The following is a 16794-nucleotide window of genomic DNA, read 5'->3' as shown; positions in this document are numbered from 1 at the left end:
ACTGACGCCAGAATCCACTTCCTACCATTGCATTTTATCCTGAAGATTTTCACCCATTAAACCAATGGCCGGCCACGAAATAGACTAGCAGCGAGATCCGATTAACGGAAGACACACAAATTAGACTTCGTTCCTTTTCCAAGTGCAACAAATGACTTTTTTTTCATTGTGTTAAGATGTAATCAAACATTTTTTTTTCCATTGGAATAGTTTTAAGTATACAAACATTTGTTTTTCGCACCACATGGCAGGCATGATGGAAGCCAATAGTTTTATCAAAAAGCATGAGCTCTAAAATCCATTACAAAATTCTCTGTACAAGAGAAAAATACGTGTTATTACAAAAATAAATATCTATCAAAAACGCCATTGGGTCGGGTAGAAAACCATTTTGTTTTCAGACCAACCCAAAAACATTCTCTAATTTCTACTACTCACTACTCAGCTAGGCTTGACCAAAAGCCATTTTTATTACCCCTTACCGGAACTCTCCAGGGCTATCTTTTGGGGCGAACCAAGGGGAAAAAAAAACATAAAATACAATAATTAACCTATTTTACTAGGAACAACAGCTTAAAGAACCCCAACAGTACAACAAAAATAACTAGGCATTACTGCCCAGCCGCCCGGAGCCCACGGGGGGGAAGGGTTTGGAATCCAAATTGCGCTATGGCTCCTCCTCCAAATCAAGTCCACCAATTCGCTGTCGCCTCCTATCAAAGACAGCTTTGAAAGATTCATGCTCTGCACGAAGACGCTCTTGAAATGCACTCTGCTTCTTCAACTTACCAGTGCTTTGGGTTGACAGGCTCTCTTCTTTAGGTAATGGGTTAGACTTCTGCAAGAGTAGGAAGCACATAAAGCAACATTATTAACTTGGCTCTCTTTGCACCAAGATAAGGTGAAAGTAAATAAGAGAACCATAAAAATCAATGAGTCATCCCCCAGGCCCTCAGAAAATTTACGTCTAATGAGGATGAAAAGAACTTGAAGTGAAAAACTACTAATTCTGGATTTTAGAACAATAAGTTAACTATGATAATCACAAATTGTGAAAAGTACTTCCAACAATCCAAATTATAAGCCACCATTACAGCTGCAAGACTAACCAAGTTGTATCCCGCACCCGGTCCAATTACTAAAGATAACATTTTTGACTTCTTTGCAGCACCTATTGAGAACCCAGTATCACCAACCTGGAAGAAATTTTTAAATAAAAATCCGTTAAGAAAAGAACAAGACCAGCAAAACAATTTAGTAAGAATACAATGAACTGGAGAGAATTATGTGGAACAAAAATTCTATCACGGAAGCAAAACTGAAAACCAATGGAGGACAACATTTCCACTGAAGCAGACTAGGCAAAACTACCATTATCACCAGCTTATAGCAATCTAGTGTGGAAACATTTGTACTAAATACCCATTTCTATTTATGGTGGATATATGCATCGGCATTTAACATTACAACTTTATAGAATCAGATTTAGCAGATACCTGATCACCCCAATGCACGGATTTCCCTTCCTTAACATACAATTGGAACAACCCAGAAAGAGCATTTGAGTTACCCTTCACAACACCGGAGGTTTCATCATCGTCTTCATTTAAATCATTTGACCACTTACTACTGCCCAAGTCTTTCACTACTTCCGCTGGACGGTCCCCTTCAGCATCCCATCTCTTCTCATTCCTAGGGAAATCTGAAGTTCAAATTATAAACTAAAAAGCCAGCCCAAAACTAGATGAAATAATAAACAGAACTAAATAGAATATGCATAAATGAAAACATGCACATAGTCATTCATCCATCCTTATGCAGATGCATACATGTTTCTATACAGGCATATTGACAAATCAGAAAAACTGAACAACAGTAATTGTTTGACTTGATGAAATATACACCTGCTGGTGGATCTTCTCCTGTTATAGAAACTGCAATGCTGTTGGTTTCTTTTTCTTGCTGTGCTAATAGACCATCAGAATCCTCATCCATATCCATTTCTACCTGTCGATTTTGACATGAGAAAAATAATAATAAGCCAGTAGAATGCCGATTCCAAGATTCCCCACTCAATGTGCTATTAATGAATGAAGACTTTGTGGAACAAACGCCTAAAGTAAATGCTGAGATGTACTTTGGGCAGAATTAAACATCAATAATTATTATCATCCCTACTTCTGAAAATCCCAGTCAAAGCTGATTCACATGTCAGCTACAGGGATCAAGTAAGCATCCCAACATAGCGGATTAATACATCTTTATGTACCAAAGCTAGCACAAAACTTCCATGCTCATTATGGAACAAGCAGTAAAAGCAAAGGTATTGGCCAAGATTAGGTTAAGAAGTGTAGGCCTGATTTCAGCGAAACAAGAGCTAGTTGTAATCAGGCAAAAGTACTTGTATTATTCTAGTCCCAAGCAAAGTGGACTTAGCATCATAAATTATTCATTTACCTCTTTGATCCCACTTTCCTTCAGGTCATCTCCATGAAACAAAGTCTGTCATGCCAGCAGAAGTATAGCATTAGAACTAAAGTACATTAACTTAAAAGTCCGAAGAAAGATAACTGGTTCTCAAATTTTTACAAGTTAATAAATCTCAAATCAGATTACAGTCTTTTCCCTTTTATTAATTAAATTTGACTTTGGTCGAAGCAGATATGTAAATTTTTCTACCTATGGACAATGATTTGTTTTATAACTTCCAGCATCTCAAACAAGATAAAAAATTAGAAATTAATCACAACCTTAATATCCAATTGCACGTACAAAGTTGGATCTCAGACAAAACAAAAATTAGAAATTAATCACAACCTTAATATCCAATTGCAAGTACAAAGTTGGAGCTTCCTCCCATTGTCCAGCCATCCTCTCAATATCATCAAGGGTGAAACCATGAACATTCCTAGCTGCACAGCCCTGCAATTTCACCAAACCATTCACATACTGCCAATGTATGTAGGGAACTTCTGCCCCATTTATGCTAAATTTTTGAATTATTTCAAATAAAGAACCCCCAAATATAACTAGTGCAGTAGGAAAAATACAAACCGCACATTCAAAAGAGCAATTATCGAGAAAATGAAAAACAATGAATAGCATATAAACTCACCGCTGGATCCTTGTATGTAGCTTCTAGTATATACACTTCATAGCCCGATCTCTGACAAGAAAACAAGAAACAATGAGCAGTGCATATAACAGACAAGAGAAAAAAAACTATTGGCTCTGCTTCTATCATCATTGGAAGACACATAATATTGAGGGATTTTATAATTGAGCACATCTATTGAAACTTTAAACAATTGTCACAAATTATCATCTTTCACATATTAGCCATTCTCCCTTAAAAAAAGATGCAATTCAATTCAGAAACTAAATGAGCAGGGACAGTTAAAAAATTAAAAAAGAATCAAATTGAGTGCACCAAATGCACCAAAAACAACACAAATAATGTGACTGCAGTTTTCTCGGTTCCGTTCCTGTACATTGTAGGCAATTCAATAAAAAGTTCAGCCATTTTAAATATTTTTCTGTCAAAACATTTCTATTTTTCCATGTATTATAGCTTGATAATGGGAAGCATAAAACATTAACAATGCAAACTATCCAAAACTCCATCAAACAATGTAAGATAAAAACTCAGTCAAACTGGAAAAGAAAATTTTGATATGTGACCATTAATAAAATGGAAAGTCCATAACAAGCTATACGTGGAATAATTATATAATGATAATTAAAGCAACAGATAAAGAGGAACATCCAAATAATTAGTGATATGTAACATTGCCCTGTCTACAACAAACTCCCCACTGACATGTCCAACTTAGCTCATAGTGCATATAACAATAATACAAGTGCAATTATATCAAAGATTAGATGATAGAAATATGAAGCCGCTAATATCATTTCAAGCATACCATCAATTAAAACTTGCGCTTATTTGGAATCATAATATTGGATAATCTTCTAATAGCAAACAGGAGAAAATATGAATATAAAAAAATTTACCTTTTTTTCCTAAAAAAAATATAATATAATTCTATTACAAAGGTTACAAGTTCCCAAAAGTAATTGCTAATATTTGCTAGTCTTTGAAATATTTTATAGAACAGCAAATGTTCTGTGGTATGCCCTTGGATTACATATACAAAAAAGCGTGGATCATCTCTGGACCACTGAAAAGATGATCCCCAATAGTGATGATTATTCTGTCCGAAAAGATGATAAATAAATTTCAAGTACCTTATACTTTGCTTTGGAAGTTGAACATAGTCTAAAAATACAGAACAACTAAAAGCAAAACGGAAGGAAAAAGAAGATAAGAGCAAAGCACATCTGAATCCTAACAAAGAAACCTCTCATAAATATTTCCATTCTACAATAGATCATTCAATTTAATGGCATTGTATCCTCAAATACAGCTAAATATATAACTTTTGTGCTTATATACAGCAAAGAAAATTCTCAAATACAGGGAAAACCAAAGTGCACAATATACTGAAAAGGCTGCTGGTCAAAAAAAAAAAAAAAAAGACTAAGAAGGATTTATGGAATAGACAACTACACTGCGCATAAAACTGAAGTCCAACATGGTAGATCCCATAAAACATTACCATACAAATGCAGAACATCAATATCTTTAGCTTCAAACTTCAATGAAACTCCTATAGATTATTTGCACCCGAAGACCTTAACTATTCCCAGGAAACCCCATAAAAAAAAAAAAAAAAATTGACAGCAGACATACTCACAGATTGGGGGAGGAAAGAAGGAAAAAGGATTAAGGGTATACCTTTGCAGTTGCCCAAAACTGAGCAAAATCAGCTACCCGCAGATTGCGGTCATCCACTAAGACGAGGCACACATACCAGCAAGAAAGGGTCAATTGTCGAACAAAACTGCATCTGTAGTTAGTGAAAATGCAAGCAGCGCATGGGCACTGCATCACCCTTAATCTATAACTTGTTGAATGCTATAAGTTCCAGTGTAACTAAAAGAAGAACCTTTAATTTCCTTGCTTTATTCTAATCCCTACAGTTCAAAATTCTTTGAAAAAGAGAAACAAACAAAAGATTTCTCCTAAACTAGGCAATAGTTCATAAAGATCACGCGAGCCCACATTGCGAAGGAGAGTAATTTCTACGACCTGGTGCTACAACTAGTAACATGTTTAAGAAATCAAATACAAACATAGACACAGCCTGAACACCGTGAACGAAACAATTTCACCAAATAAATATAAAACTTTCAACATATAACCAATCATTTGGCTTCTAGAAAAAGACAATTCAATTTCAACACTACCAAGACCATTGAAATGGGCAGAACATAACAAGAAAAATAACAATGCATCTTTTCAATATGACATTGAAATATCAAAAGAAAATTCCATACCGATTACAATAGTGAAATTACCCTCATCAAGGGTCCTCGTAAATGCTTTCAACATGCTTGACCGGTAAGCCTGTAGTGGGGACAAACTTCGGTCAATGTTTAAGAAAGTAACAACATAGCACATACCATGAGCAAGCAAGCACTTAGAGTCAATAACTTCACGGGCTACAAAAGTAAGGCAAAAGATATCATAGGCAACACGAGACGAGATCCAGGATACTTACCATAAAGGTAAATATAGTATCTAGAGATTCCCAAACTTAGGTCACACTTTATGTTAGTCTCAGAGATTTCTAAGTAATTGAAGTTTATATATTCGTCCACAAAACTTAAGCAAAAGTTTACTAAAATATTTCTATAATATCTGCTTATGTATAAAGTCATAGTCACTGTGCATAAACTCATCTTCTTCAATGTAAAGAAAGCTTGGCAAGATCAAGTAAGTCCCATCCATGATGCTAAATCCCAGTAGAAACCAAACAGTCTAGATTGAAAACAGGTGGACACTGGCTAGACATTGCAGTTCTTGTTCTATATAACACAAGACAAAAATAAGGGACTACAACTGCAACCTTAGCCCGACAACTGACTCTCTCTCTCTCTCTCTCTCTCTATATATATATAAATGTAAAGCCAGAAATAAGAAAAACCACGCCATGATATATGAATAAAAAACTTTCAGTTTCTTGGATGAAATGGCTGGCAATACCTCCTCCATTTCAGGTTCATAACAGTACTCCATCACCATCTTCGTAACCGGTTTCTTGCTTCTAAGTGAACCCGAAGACTTTGAAACATCACTGTCCTCAACCTTTAGAATAGAAGAGAAGAGAGACACATCCAGCAACATTAGAACCTTATAACATAAAATTTATGTGTACAGGTGTGTAGATGACAATAAGGCAGAACCAAATACCAACAAACACGAAAAGTTCATGACATAAAAGAGAAACAGAAATTTAAAATAACCCACAATGATTCTATTTAAAGATCAAGACAAATGAAGTCAGGTGCCAACCTTTTCAACCTCTGTCATGAAATAATCATCCATAGAGTGAATTCTGGGAGCATCACCACCATTTTCAACCTCAAGGTCGCGTAACATTTTTGCTATGTAGCTCTTTCCACTACCTATAAACATAAAGAATTACAAAAGATAATCCAACACGATTATAGAACCAAAGAATATGAATGTTTCACGAAACCATGCACCAAACAATTAAGCACATTTCTTTTTCTTTTTTTCCTTCCCACTAAAATAATAAAGAATTAATGAAAGCAAACTACCTGGAAGACCACGGAGGATGATCGCAAAATGATCAGGACGAGTAGCTCGATGAGGCTGCTTCAACAAGTGCAAAGCATTCACAACCTTCGGCTTATCTGGGGATAATTGCCTCAGGGGGAACAAGTGGCTCTCTCCCGGATACTGCATAGGCAACGTCCGCGATTCCTTCACAATACAAACAAAAGATTATAAATCAAACAACACAATTACACGAATTAATAAAAAAAAAGGAGAGAGAAAAAGAAGTAAGAGAAATATATTCAAACAGACCTCCGAAATCAACTCAGAAGAAACACGTGTAATTGGTGGATAAGATGAAGGTACAGTCGCATGAACAGGAAACAAAGACGTATTTGGTGGTGCAGGAGACGGCAGTGGCGGCTCCACCGGCATAGGCGGAGGTGGAGACGTAGGAAGAGGAGGCAAGTAACCTCCTTGTACATTGAAATTATCATATCCTTGTTGTGGCGGTGGTAACGGCGGAATGGACGGCGGTGGCTGATTGTTAGGACCATAATTCTGCCAATCAGAATTATAATCTACGCGATTTTCAAACGAATTAAATCCATTCGTATTATGAAACGGTGCGTTTCCAGCCCCGTTGCCGCCGTGATCGCGAATCAACTTCAATCTCCGCTCATTATCCGAAGTAATCTGGTAATTATTTTCATCGACTCTCATTCGCTTATTGTAATTCCTATCGCATTCAGTCACAAAACCGTTAGCACCACCGTAGTAATCGTACGCTGGCGGTAACGGATGTCGTCTATCAAAATTCGGGTTTATATTATTATTATGCCAAGGAATCGGGTCGAATCCGGGCCGGGTCGGGAACCTAGGGTTTTGGTGAGCGTAAGAAGGCGGAGGCTGAGGGGGAGGGCAAAATGGGAAGTGAAAATTTGAGCAGATTGGGCAGATGCTGTTTACTTGTGGTGGTGGTCTGAAATGCCATTGATGATGAGGATAATCCATTATTCAGTTTCAGAGACTTTCTTTTCCTTTTCGGAGATTTCTGGAGAAGCTGGTTTGGGAAGAGAGAAAGATGGTAATGAATCTTGTTTACTGTAGTCTTATTATCATCTGGCAGATATAATCATGTAAATCTCTCTTTAATTTATGTCGCCGCATAAATTATGAATAAATAAACTGTAATAACTAAAAAATATAAAATTTCACATTTATTACATTCCTACGTATAAACTGAATTTTCTTTTTCGATATGTAGTATTGGATTAGAATACAACATTATGAGTAATAAAATTGTTTGTTAAATATTTAAAGTCTAAAATTTTATTAATTTTAAAATTTTTCTAAATTTTTAGATGAGATATCGTTTTATAATAAAATGCTTCAACATGCTTGCAAATAAAAAATTAAAATATTTAGATGTAATAATGTTGAAAAATACACAACTTGTTAGGTTTAAAATAAAATTTTAAACTAGTCATTTTTACAATTAAAAAAAGGAGAACTGCATGCAAGTCTTTTTTAGCTTTGTCGTCTGTGTCGAGGTTAAAGAATAGAGCTGATTCATGTTAATTAAAGGTTAATTTGGTTTTAGTTTTGTCATTATTTATCTATGGCGTCATAATTGAACAACTTATTAATTATTTGTTTCTAATATCGAATTTATGATGATTTTAGTATTTATTTTCTCTATTTTTTACATTCGATAACATATGAAAAGAAAATGAAGCATCTCTCTTAGTTTGGTTCGAAATAATTTTGACTTAGTAATTACATTGTGTACTCAGCGCATTATTAAAATATTTTTTGTTAATTATGCTATAAAAATAATCAGATGTGAAACAAATTATTTAAACATTCAGTAAATTTATTTTTAAAAGTACTATGAATTTTAAAAGCAATTATACGTATTTAGTAAATCTTACTATTAAACTGCTGTAAGAATGTAAATGACTTAATTAAATATATTATTGAATAAAATTCATTTAAACATCTATAAATATGTTTATAAAATATTTGTTTATAGTGTACATGTAATAATTGATAACTAAAAAAATATTTTATATTATTACAAATTTTATTCCTTATTTTATTATTTGAATATAATTGGTAATAATAATAATCTCTATAAAGTTAATGATTTTATTTCCTAATTAAAAAGAATAACTTTGGAGTTTTATAATATGTATGAGGATGTATGGGAAATTATACTAAGTGTAAAAGTGCAAAGTAGAAAAAATGCAACTTTTCAAAATCTCCATAAAATAGAGTGATTTTTATAAAAATTTATCAAGTATCAAAATCAACCTTTTAATTTTTAAAATTACTTTTGAACCTTCCAAAAGTAATCCCAAATGGATTCTTATTGTTAAATTCAAAATTTTAAATTTTTAGCATTTACCTTTTTGTAATATAAAAAACAACCTTATTAGCTAGTAAAAATTGACTAGAATTGGACAAGGCTATGCCCAGCACAAATTTACTGACTTTATGTTCCCGTTTGTGATTGAGGTATTGTAGCTTAAAAGCTACAACTACTGTGAAAAAATTATAATTATAAAATAGAAGTTAATAATATATAGTAACTGTAAATTTTAAATAATAATTTTGATAAAATTATTAAAGATATAATAAATTTTTCATCATACAAGTAAAAAATTATATCAATATATCTTACAAACTATAATAATTAGTGTTTATTAAATACTTTAATATTGTACCTTTTAAACTACAACTGCACAACCTCAATCACAAAAATACCTTTATTCACCCTCTTCAACCAGAAAAAATTGACTAAACAAAAGTGCCCCAGTCATCTAACTCATTGCCATTTTGTGTCCCATTTTGACTAGACAAACCTACCAGCTAATAAAAACTAGGATTAGGATCATTATCATTGGCTATTTGTAGTAAATAGTTTAATTACATCAGCGATCGCCTGATACGTTTCTTTTATTATGTGACTTGCTTAGTATTAGAATGTAGAAACTTCAGTTTAATGGTCAGTTTGATAATATTATATTTTTAAAAATAATTATTGTTACTTATATCGTAGAAATAGTCAACTATAAAGAAAATTAATTACATATTTGATCAAATTTATTTTAAAAAATGTTATAAGTTTTAAAAGTAATAATACGTATTTGATAAATCTTACTGTTAAACTGTTTAGGAATATAAATAACTGAATTTGATATATTGTTAGAATAAAATTTGTTTAATATGTATAAACATGTTTATAAAATATTTTTTATTGTACACAATAATAATTGATAACTAAAAAATATACATATTATTAATTTTATTTTTTATTTTGTTATCTCAATATAGTAATAATAATAATAATAATATTTTTAAAGTTAATGATTTTATTTCTTAATTAATAAGGATAATTTTAAATTTTTATAATATATATGAGAATATATATGAAATTGTATTAAATATAAACATAATTTTTAAAATCAGATTTTGTTTCCCTACTTTTTAAAATATGCTGTATGATAGAGGGATTTTGTAAAAAGTAATTCATAAAAAAAATTTCCAAACCGTATAATTAGTTTTTAACTTTTCAAAATCACTTTTGAACCTCTCAAAAATAATCCTTAGCGAGAAATAAATATACAGGTTATTTATAAATTAAAGTGAGTGTTGCTAAATATAATGAGAATTATACATTCTTAAATCATGGAATTTAAAAAATATTAATTTTAAATTTTTTTAAACTGTACAATTTACGAGCGCATATTTCAAAAAAATGCAAACATCTGTACTTAAGAAAGACTGTTGTGTGTGTAAATTTAAGAGAAGTTCATTTTTTACATTTTTAGACCGCATAATTTATGAGTGCATGTTTTAAAAAATGTAAGCAACCCGTACTTGAGAAGGACTTTTGTGTGCGCGCGCGTAGGGCAGTGCCCTTGTAGAAAGGGGCTACCAATACATCAAACTCCAACTGAAATGTGTACTGAGAATGGTGGTGTTAAATTATTTTGGGTCCAAAATAGGCAGTAGCCCAACCTGTGAGTCAAGGTCAAAACACAATAGTAAAAATGCTGTGTCGTCTCCTAGTGTTCAAGGGTAAATTACTTTCATATTTATATATTTCCTTTGTTATGATATTAACTGAAAAAAATCACACGAAAAGTCCAATACATAAATAAAATCGAACTCGACTGGAAATGAAGTACATCAGCGTAAAGCTTTTGTTCCGATTTTGAATCGAGATTGGCATATACCCATTGATGATTGATTGCTCTGCAGCCGTTGAACTACAGAATGGCCACGAAAGCCAAAGAAGAGGAGAAGAGCGGGAGGGGGATGCAATTACAAGGGTACAAAGTAGAAGGATTGTCGATAGCAGGCCACGAGACTTGCATTATTTTCCCCTCTCTCGATTTAGCATTCGATATTGGACGATGCCCTTCTCGAGCTCTCTCTCAAAATTTCCTCTTTATCTCCCACGCCCACATGGATCACATTGTTAGTTCTTCTTCTTCCATCTTTTTCTTTTTCTTTCCTTTCTTTTTTTAATTTTGTTAGCTAATTTTGTTTGCTAAATAAATTATTTCATACAAGTAAAGTAAAGTAATAGCTCTTGAATGTTTTCGATTACTTGTTGTCAGACTGATTAATTAGCAGTTTTAAAATATTATTAGCTTTAAGATAGTCAGTCAATGGACGTTCACTGCTAAGTGAGTCAGTGACATTCTTTTGTATGCATTTGAGTAGCTATACATGGAATTTTTCTTTTTAACAATTGTTTTTTTTTTCTTTTTGTATAATTTTTTAACTTGCTGGGACTGCCTTCTTAGTTATTATGGAATAATTCATTTAATGCTTACATTTACAGGGAGGATTGCCCATGTATGTCGCTACCAGAGGCCTGTACCGCATGAAGCCCCCCACAATTATTGTTCCCTCTTGTATTAAAGAAGATGTGGAACAACTCTTTGAGATTCATAGAAGGATGGATCATTCTGAGCTGAACCATACACTGGTTGGCTTGGATGTGGGTAATGTTTAACCTTTACTTCGGATAAAAATTATGTGACCTTGTTGGATACTTTTGCTTCTCCTTTGTTTAATTCAACTTTACATTTTTGCAGGGGAAGAGTTTTGCATGAGAAAGGACCTTTTTGTAAAAGCCTTCAAAACTTACCATGTTATACAAAGCCAGGTAAACTTCATTCTGTTGTCATATATTTTTTATGTTGGTTTCCCATGAAGACTTGTTTGATTTAATTATAGGCTTCATTAGAATCTACTTTGAGCTGTGTTATGCTTTCCTGAAACATTGCAGGGTTACGTAGTTTACTCCGTGAAGCAGAAACTTAAACAAGAGTACCTTGGCCTTCCTGGGGATGAGATTAAGAAATTGAAGTCGTCAGGCACGGAGGTCTTTTATTTTGTCTGCAAACCATTTATGTTTTTGTATTCACAGTTTCGTCCTTCATGCATAATTCATTCTTTCCCCTTTTTTCAAAATTTTATTTCAATCTGCTCCCTTTTCTATGTCATCTGGAGGATGTTTGTTGGTTTAAAATGCCATTATATTTTAGATCATATCTGGAAAGTTCTTGGGTTTTTTATTTAAGTTTTAACTTTTCATCTTTTAATTTTGATTTTATTGCTTCCTCAAGGTTGAGTTTTCGTATTGGCAGATTACATATACCGTGACGACACCTGAAGTTGCTTTTACAGGAGACACAATGTCCGATTTTATCGTTGATGAAGCTAATATTGATGTTTTGAGGGCAAGGATTCTAGTTATGGAGGTGAAAACCTCATTTTGTTGGAAACTACAACTTTTAAGGAGATGGTTATGTTGGTTTTTTATGTTTTTTTTTTTTTTGAGAAGGGTTTTTTATGTTGAATGCAATGATATCAAATCTAGATATTATGACTGGTTAACGTATTATTTCTTGTATCTTGTCTTTTCTCATGCAGAGCACCTATGTTGATGACTCAACAACAGTGGAGCAGGCAAGAGATTATGGACACACTCATCTGTCTGAGGTATTATCCCTCATATTTTTCAATAAACCCTCTTTATGTTGCATGCATGAAGCGATGTATCTTTCTAACTCTTTCTTTCTATTTTTTGTTGATGAACATCCAGATAGTTGAGTATGCAGAAAAGTTTGAGAACAAAGCAATTCTACTCATTCACTTTTCTGCTCGCCATAAAGTAGATGTAAGTTTCTGGCCATCTTCTTTGATCATTCCAGCGTTACTAATAACCTCACTGTCTACCAGCCCATCCCAGGTATAATAAGTAGAAGATGACAATAAGCAGAATGTCCTATAAAACATATTGCTTACGATTGTTCAATCAAATGCCTACTACTTGAGCAACAGTGTGGTTCAGTAATTATCCCCAAGCTTCTAAATTTATTACCTTTTTTGTCTGAGTTCCGCTAAGTATTAGCAATGCCACATCATGTTATATTCAATCTCCAGTCTTTTGTTGTCTGTCATAAGCCCTTTCCACATTCGAAATTTCGTTATATTTTGAAGGACAAGACCAATGTGATTGGACACTGAGGTTTTTGAGTTATTTTAGATTTTGGGTTTTTATACGCTATACTACCAGATTTTCTTTTCAACGCTTCCTTGAATTTTTATAAATCCTTTTTGTGATTCCATGACTAAATTGTCAATATGTGCTGATTCTGTATCAGGAAATACGAAGAGCTGTAGATGCAGTGCCTGCGCCTTTGGCTGGCCGAGTTTTTGCTCTTACAGAAGGTTTCTGATGACTGACGGGAAGTGGCTTGAGAACTTGAGTTCCTGTTAGTGTTTGGCATCATTTGAAGCCATCCCAGCTGCTACTAAGTCTTCATCTGATGTTAAAATTAACGCTGTTAAACTGACAACAATGGGTAGAAAAATCAAATAGAATGAGTTGGTCGGCAGTCGTTTGTTCTTCCTCAGTTGAGATAATTAGATGCAGGAAAATTATGTTGGGAAATCATCTATTCTTCACATTGATAAAATTATTTGATAAAATTATTTCTGTTATGTTCATGTTCAACAGAATGGTTATATATTTTAAAAGATTGACTATCATGCACCCGCGAATGATAAAACTGAAGAAGACTGAGGAACAAACTTGTTGAAGACTAATGTAGTTGTGACCATTTCCTAATGCAGTTGCTGAAGAACATACCTACATGAATTGACTAAAGTGCATATTATCAAGTAAATTTCATGGGCATGCGAGTTTCTGGATATGCATCTCTTGCCACAAGCTGAAAATATATAAATATATTATTCCCAATAATAAGGATATGAATATCAAGAGCACATCTACCGATCTACGGTTTTCAGACCCCAAAGCAACTGTGACCTGCGAAATTGATAGATGGTCAGGCCTAAGAGCTGCTCTTAAACAGTAAAACTCTCTAAATGAGGTCCTACGAATACATTGCAGCCATTTGAAAGCGGAGAAAAAGATCCATATGCTTTTATAGATCAAACAGTTATCACAATCAAACCACTCAAACCATAATCTTGTTAAACAGCTTCGATTCATTCCCAAAAAAAAAAAAAGAGAGAGATTACAATGACATTATAAAAATTAGGCAAAATTGTGCAACATTGATATACGTCACTGCACCCCTTCATCATCAACTCCCAAATCTTTTAACTACGTTCGCTAACGAACAACAATATCGCGCTTCTGATGCTAGAGTACTAACCACTCCCTCAATAGATCTCAGCTCCTCCTGAAACTCTGGGAGCAGCACCAGTGAAGAAAAGTTCTCATCAAGCACCAAACCAAGACATTGCACAATAACTTCAAGCTTAGGAACCCAATCACAAGCCTTCAAACCCAACCCGAATGATGCTTCAGGACATGGACCAGCCTGGGGAAACCTCTCAAATTTCTTCAACCATTTCCCCAAGTACCGAATCAAGCCCATCAACTCCTTACCATTCAACTTACTTATTGAGGAGGAAAGTATCACCTCATCAATGTTTGAAGATGCTAACAAATAATGCAGACAAAGTTCAGAAACTGAAAATCCATCATGTGCAACCATCAACAGTATTGAAGCCTCCTTTGCCAAACACAATTTCTTCCTAGAGAGATTTTCATCGCTCGCCTTCTCAATAGCTAACAAGGCTTGGCTCTCCCATTCCATCCTCACACTACCCATGCTACCATAAGCATCTTTAGGTGGACAAAGAAAGTACTTCAAAATGCAGAGTAACTCAGACGATCCAAGATCTGGAGAATATTTAACACAAAGACAAAGCAAATCTGACCTCTTTTCTGTTGCAAGTCTCGTAACCAAATTCGAGTACGAGGAATGATCAACAAGCCCATGAACTATCAAAGTCTCCACCAATTCCCAAATCCTCAAACTGATGCATGCTTCCAATACCAAAGATGCCACATCTCGACCCATTAAAAAGCCAACCTTTTCAATCAAACCCTGAGTATATCCACTATCAGATCTATTAATCCTGGTGGAAATTCCAACTTTCTCACCAATTTTCTGGAGATATGGGTTCAAAATCCCAATAAATTCATCCTTATCAAAGTTGTTAGTATCTTTAAGCTTTCGCTTCAGCTTTGCATGGAATTTCTTGCCTGAGTCAATGAGATAGGTATCAACTTCAGAGATTTGCCATCCAGAAACAGGATTTACAAGTGAAGCAGCACTCGCACCCTCAAGTTCTGGCTTCAAGTTGAGGAAAATATTATCTGGGTTGAGTATGATCGGGTGCTCTAATTGGGAACCTGGTAGTTCGTGATTGGCAACGGCCTTGGTTATCACTTCCAGCAATGTCATGATTATAACTGCGATCAAAAACTTGAAATCAGTTACGTACAATAAATAACCTAAGAATAAAAGGCATTATAATAATTTTTTTTTTAAAAAAAACACGAAACTAATCTTTAAACAATTCTGCATTTAAGGTGAACCATATCTGCAGATATTCTAGAAATAAGTTTCAACCATAAGAAAAAAGAAAACCAAAAGCCTCAAAAGAGAAAATGGTTAAAAGTCATATTGCGGGGCGCCAACATGAAACCCACGTTAGTTAGGCGAGCAGTTTCAAAAACGAAAACAAAAACCATGAGAACCAACAAACAATCATAAAAATCAACCTAAAAGGCAGATATTTATGTAAAAATCACTGCTTTGTTCATAGACCCATTGGATGTCCAAAGAAATTTCAGGAACGAAAAGCAATCGTAAAAGCTAAGATAACGAAAACCCATTAATAAAAGCACACTCAGAAACAGAAGTGAAAAGATACCTGATTTTAAGGATCACAAATCTAGCGGCAGCCTTGCTTGATTGTTCAGGTTTCCTTTTGGATGTGACTGGGAAGTTTTCTGAAGTTAAGAATACTGAGTACAAAAATGGTCTGTGCAGTAATTGGCGCCGCTAATCGGCAAGAGAGAGAGAAAGAGAGAGACGTCAAAGGGTTTTTGGGGGAGCACAGGGTTTTGCAAGACAGCTGGTCAAAGGAGAGAAGTGAGAAGAAATTTGGGGGAGAACTTGCAGAGGAGTACCCAAACTTAGGGCCGATTTACAAAACTAACCCAGTTACCATTTTGGGCATTTCCGTAAATTTTCCATTATCACATAAGCGTTAAAACTCGGTTTGGTACAACTTTTCAAGTAAAATTTATTTAAGTAGAATTTTTAGTAGTAGAACTTTTACAAATAAAACTTTTATTTAAAAAATTTTAGTTATTTGGTTGTCAAAAAAATCTTTTATTAAAAATCTATGAAATTACTTTAATAGGTAATTTTTTTAAATTATGTTATGAAAAGAATAAAATAATATTATCAAATAAGTAGAGAATATTTTTAGATATTTTAACATTTAAAAAAACTTTTCAACCCTCTACTCTCAAAATACCAAAATTTAAACTTTTACTAGTAGAGACAAAATAATTTATTTAAACTCTTAAAACCCTACTAAAAAAGCAACCAAACAACAATAAAAATTATAATAAGAACTTATAAAATTAAATAAATACTTATAATTATTAAATAAATCACATCAAACAGACACTCGGTGCAATAACTCCCAAAGCTATGATCTCATGATAATTATCAGGCTAATGCTAAGTTACATGCATGTACCTTACACCCCTCTCACATGAATAGTGA

General features: G+C 33.7%; 3 protein-coding genes across 4 annotated transcripts; 1 reads left to right on the top strand and 2 right to left on the bottom strand.

Annotated features, from left to right (window-relative positions):
- Positions 1 to 254: 254 nt before the first annotated feature.
- LOC18045927 lies at positions 255 to 7807 on the bottom strand. The gene is made up of 13 exons (XM_006439584.2): positions 6959 to 7807; positions 6688 to 6853; positions 6419 to 6531; positions 6110 to 6211; positions 5401 to 5470; positions 4799 to 4854; positions 3116 to 3166; positions 2818 to 2922; positions 2458 to 2502; positions 1905 to 2007; positions 1497 to 1702; positions 1110 to 1196; positions 255 to 838 (listed from the first exon to the last, which is right to left on the bottom strand). The coding sequence occupies exons 1-13, from the start codon at positions 7658 to 7660 to the stop codon at positions 668 to 670; spliced, it is 1977 nt and encodes a 658-aa protein (XP_006439647.1). The 5' UTR covers positions 7661 to 7807; the 3' UTR covers positions 255 to 667.
- A 2990-nt stretch (positions 7808 to 10797) lies between these two features.
- On the top strand, positions 10798 to 13627 carry LOC18045926 (tRNase Z TRZ1). 2 transcript variants are annotated; one of them, XM_006439583.2, is made up of 8 exons: positions 10798 to 11134; positions 11505 to 11667; positions 11761 to 11831; positions 11955 to 12050; positions 12316 to 12429; positions 12602 to 12670; positions 12774 to 12848; positions 13336 to 13627. In XM_006439583.2, the coding sequence occupies exons 1-8, from the start codon at positions 10931 to 10933 to the stop codon at positions 13408 to 13410; spliced, it is 867 nt and encodes a 288-aa protein (XP_006439646.1). In that variant the 5' UTR covers positions 10798 to 10930; the 3' UTR covers positions 13411 to 13627. The 2 variants fall into 2 exon arrangements, with proteins under 2 accessions (XP_006439646.1, XP_024044535.1); XM_024188767.1 differs by having other exon boundaries at positions 12295 to 12429.
- Positions 13628 to 14019: 392 nt separating this feature from the next.
- LOC18045925 lies at positions 14020 to 16305 on the bottom strand. Its single transcript, XM_006439582.2, has 2 exons — positions 15929 to 16305; positions 14020 to 15464 (listed from the first exon to the last, which is right to left on the bottom strand). The coding sequence occupies exon 2, from the start codon at positions 15454 to 15456 to the stop codon at positions 14284 to 14286; it is 1173 nt and encodes a 390-aa protein (XP_006439645.1). The 5' UTR covers positions 15457 to 15464; positions 15929 to 16305; the 3' UTR covers positions 14020 to 14283.
- Positions 16306 to 16794: the final 489 nt, after the last annotated feature.

Source organism: Citrus clementina, unplaced genomic scaffold (genome assembly GCF_000493195.1).
Source record: "Citrus clementina cultivar Clemenules unplaced genomic scaffold, Citrus_clementina_v1.0 scaffold_3, whole genome shotgun sequence".
In the NCBI taxonomy this organism is placed as follows: domain Eukaryota; kingdom Viridiplantae; phylum Streptophyta; class Magnoliopsida; order Sapindales; family Rutaceae; genus Citrus; species Citrus x clementina.
This window is presented reverse-complemented; position numbering and strand designations above follow the sequence as displayed.

What these genes read in the sequence shown, in the direction of transcription:
- LOC18045927 (XM_006439584.2), bottom strand. Translation starts at nt 7,660, where the DNA reads ATGGATTATCCTCATCATCAATGGCATTTCAGACCACCACCACAAGTA. An exon ending in TAATTTCACTATTGTAATCG is followed by an intron (nt 4,855 to 5,400) that starts GTATGGAATTTT and finishes GCCTCGTCTTAG; the next exon opens with TGGATGACCGCAATCTGCGG. An exon ending in AGGAAAGTGGGATCAAAGAG is followed by an intron (nt 2,008 to 2,457) that starts GTAAATGAATAA and finishes CAAAATCGACAG; the next exon opens with GTAGAAATGGATATGGATGA.
- LOC18045926 (XM_024188767.1), top strand. Translation starts at nt 10,931, where the DNA reads ATGGCCACGAAAGCCAAAGAAGAGGAGAAGAGCGGGAGGGGGATGCAA. An exon ending in TGAAGTCGTCAGGCACGGAG is followed by an intron (nt 12,051 to 12,294) that starts GTCTTTTATTTT and finishes TGCTTCCTCAAG; the next exon opens with GTTGAGTTTTCGTATTGGCA. An exon ending in CAAGGATTCTAGTTATGGAG is followed by an intron (nt 12,430 to 12,601) that starts GTGAAAACCTCA and finishes TTTCTCATGCAG; the next exon opens with AGCACCTATGTTGATGACTC.
- LOC18045925 (XM_006439582.2), bottom strand. Translation starts at nt 15,456, where the DNA reads ATGACATTGCTGGAAGTGATAACCAAGGCCGTTGCCAATCACGAACTA.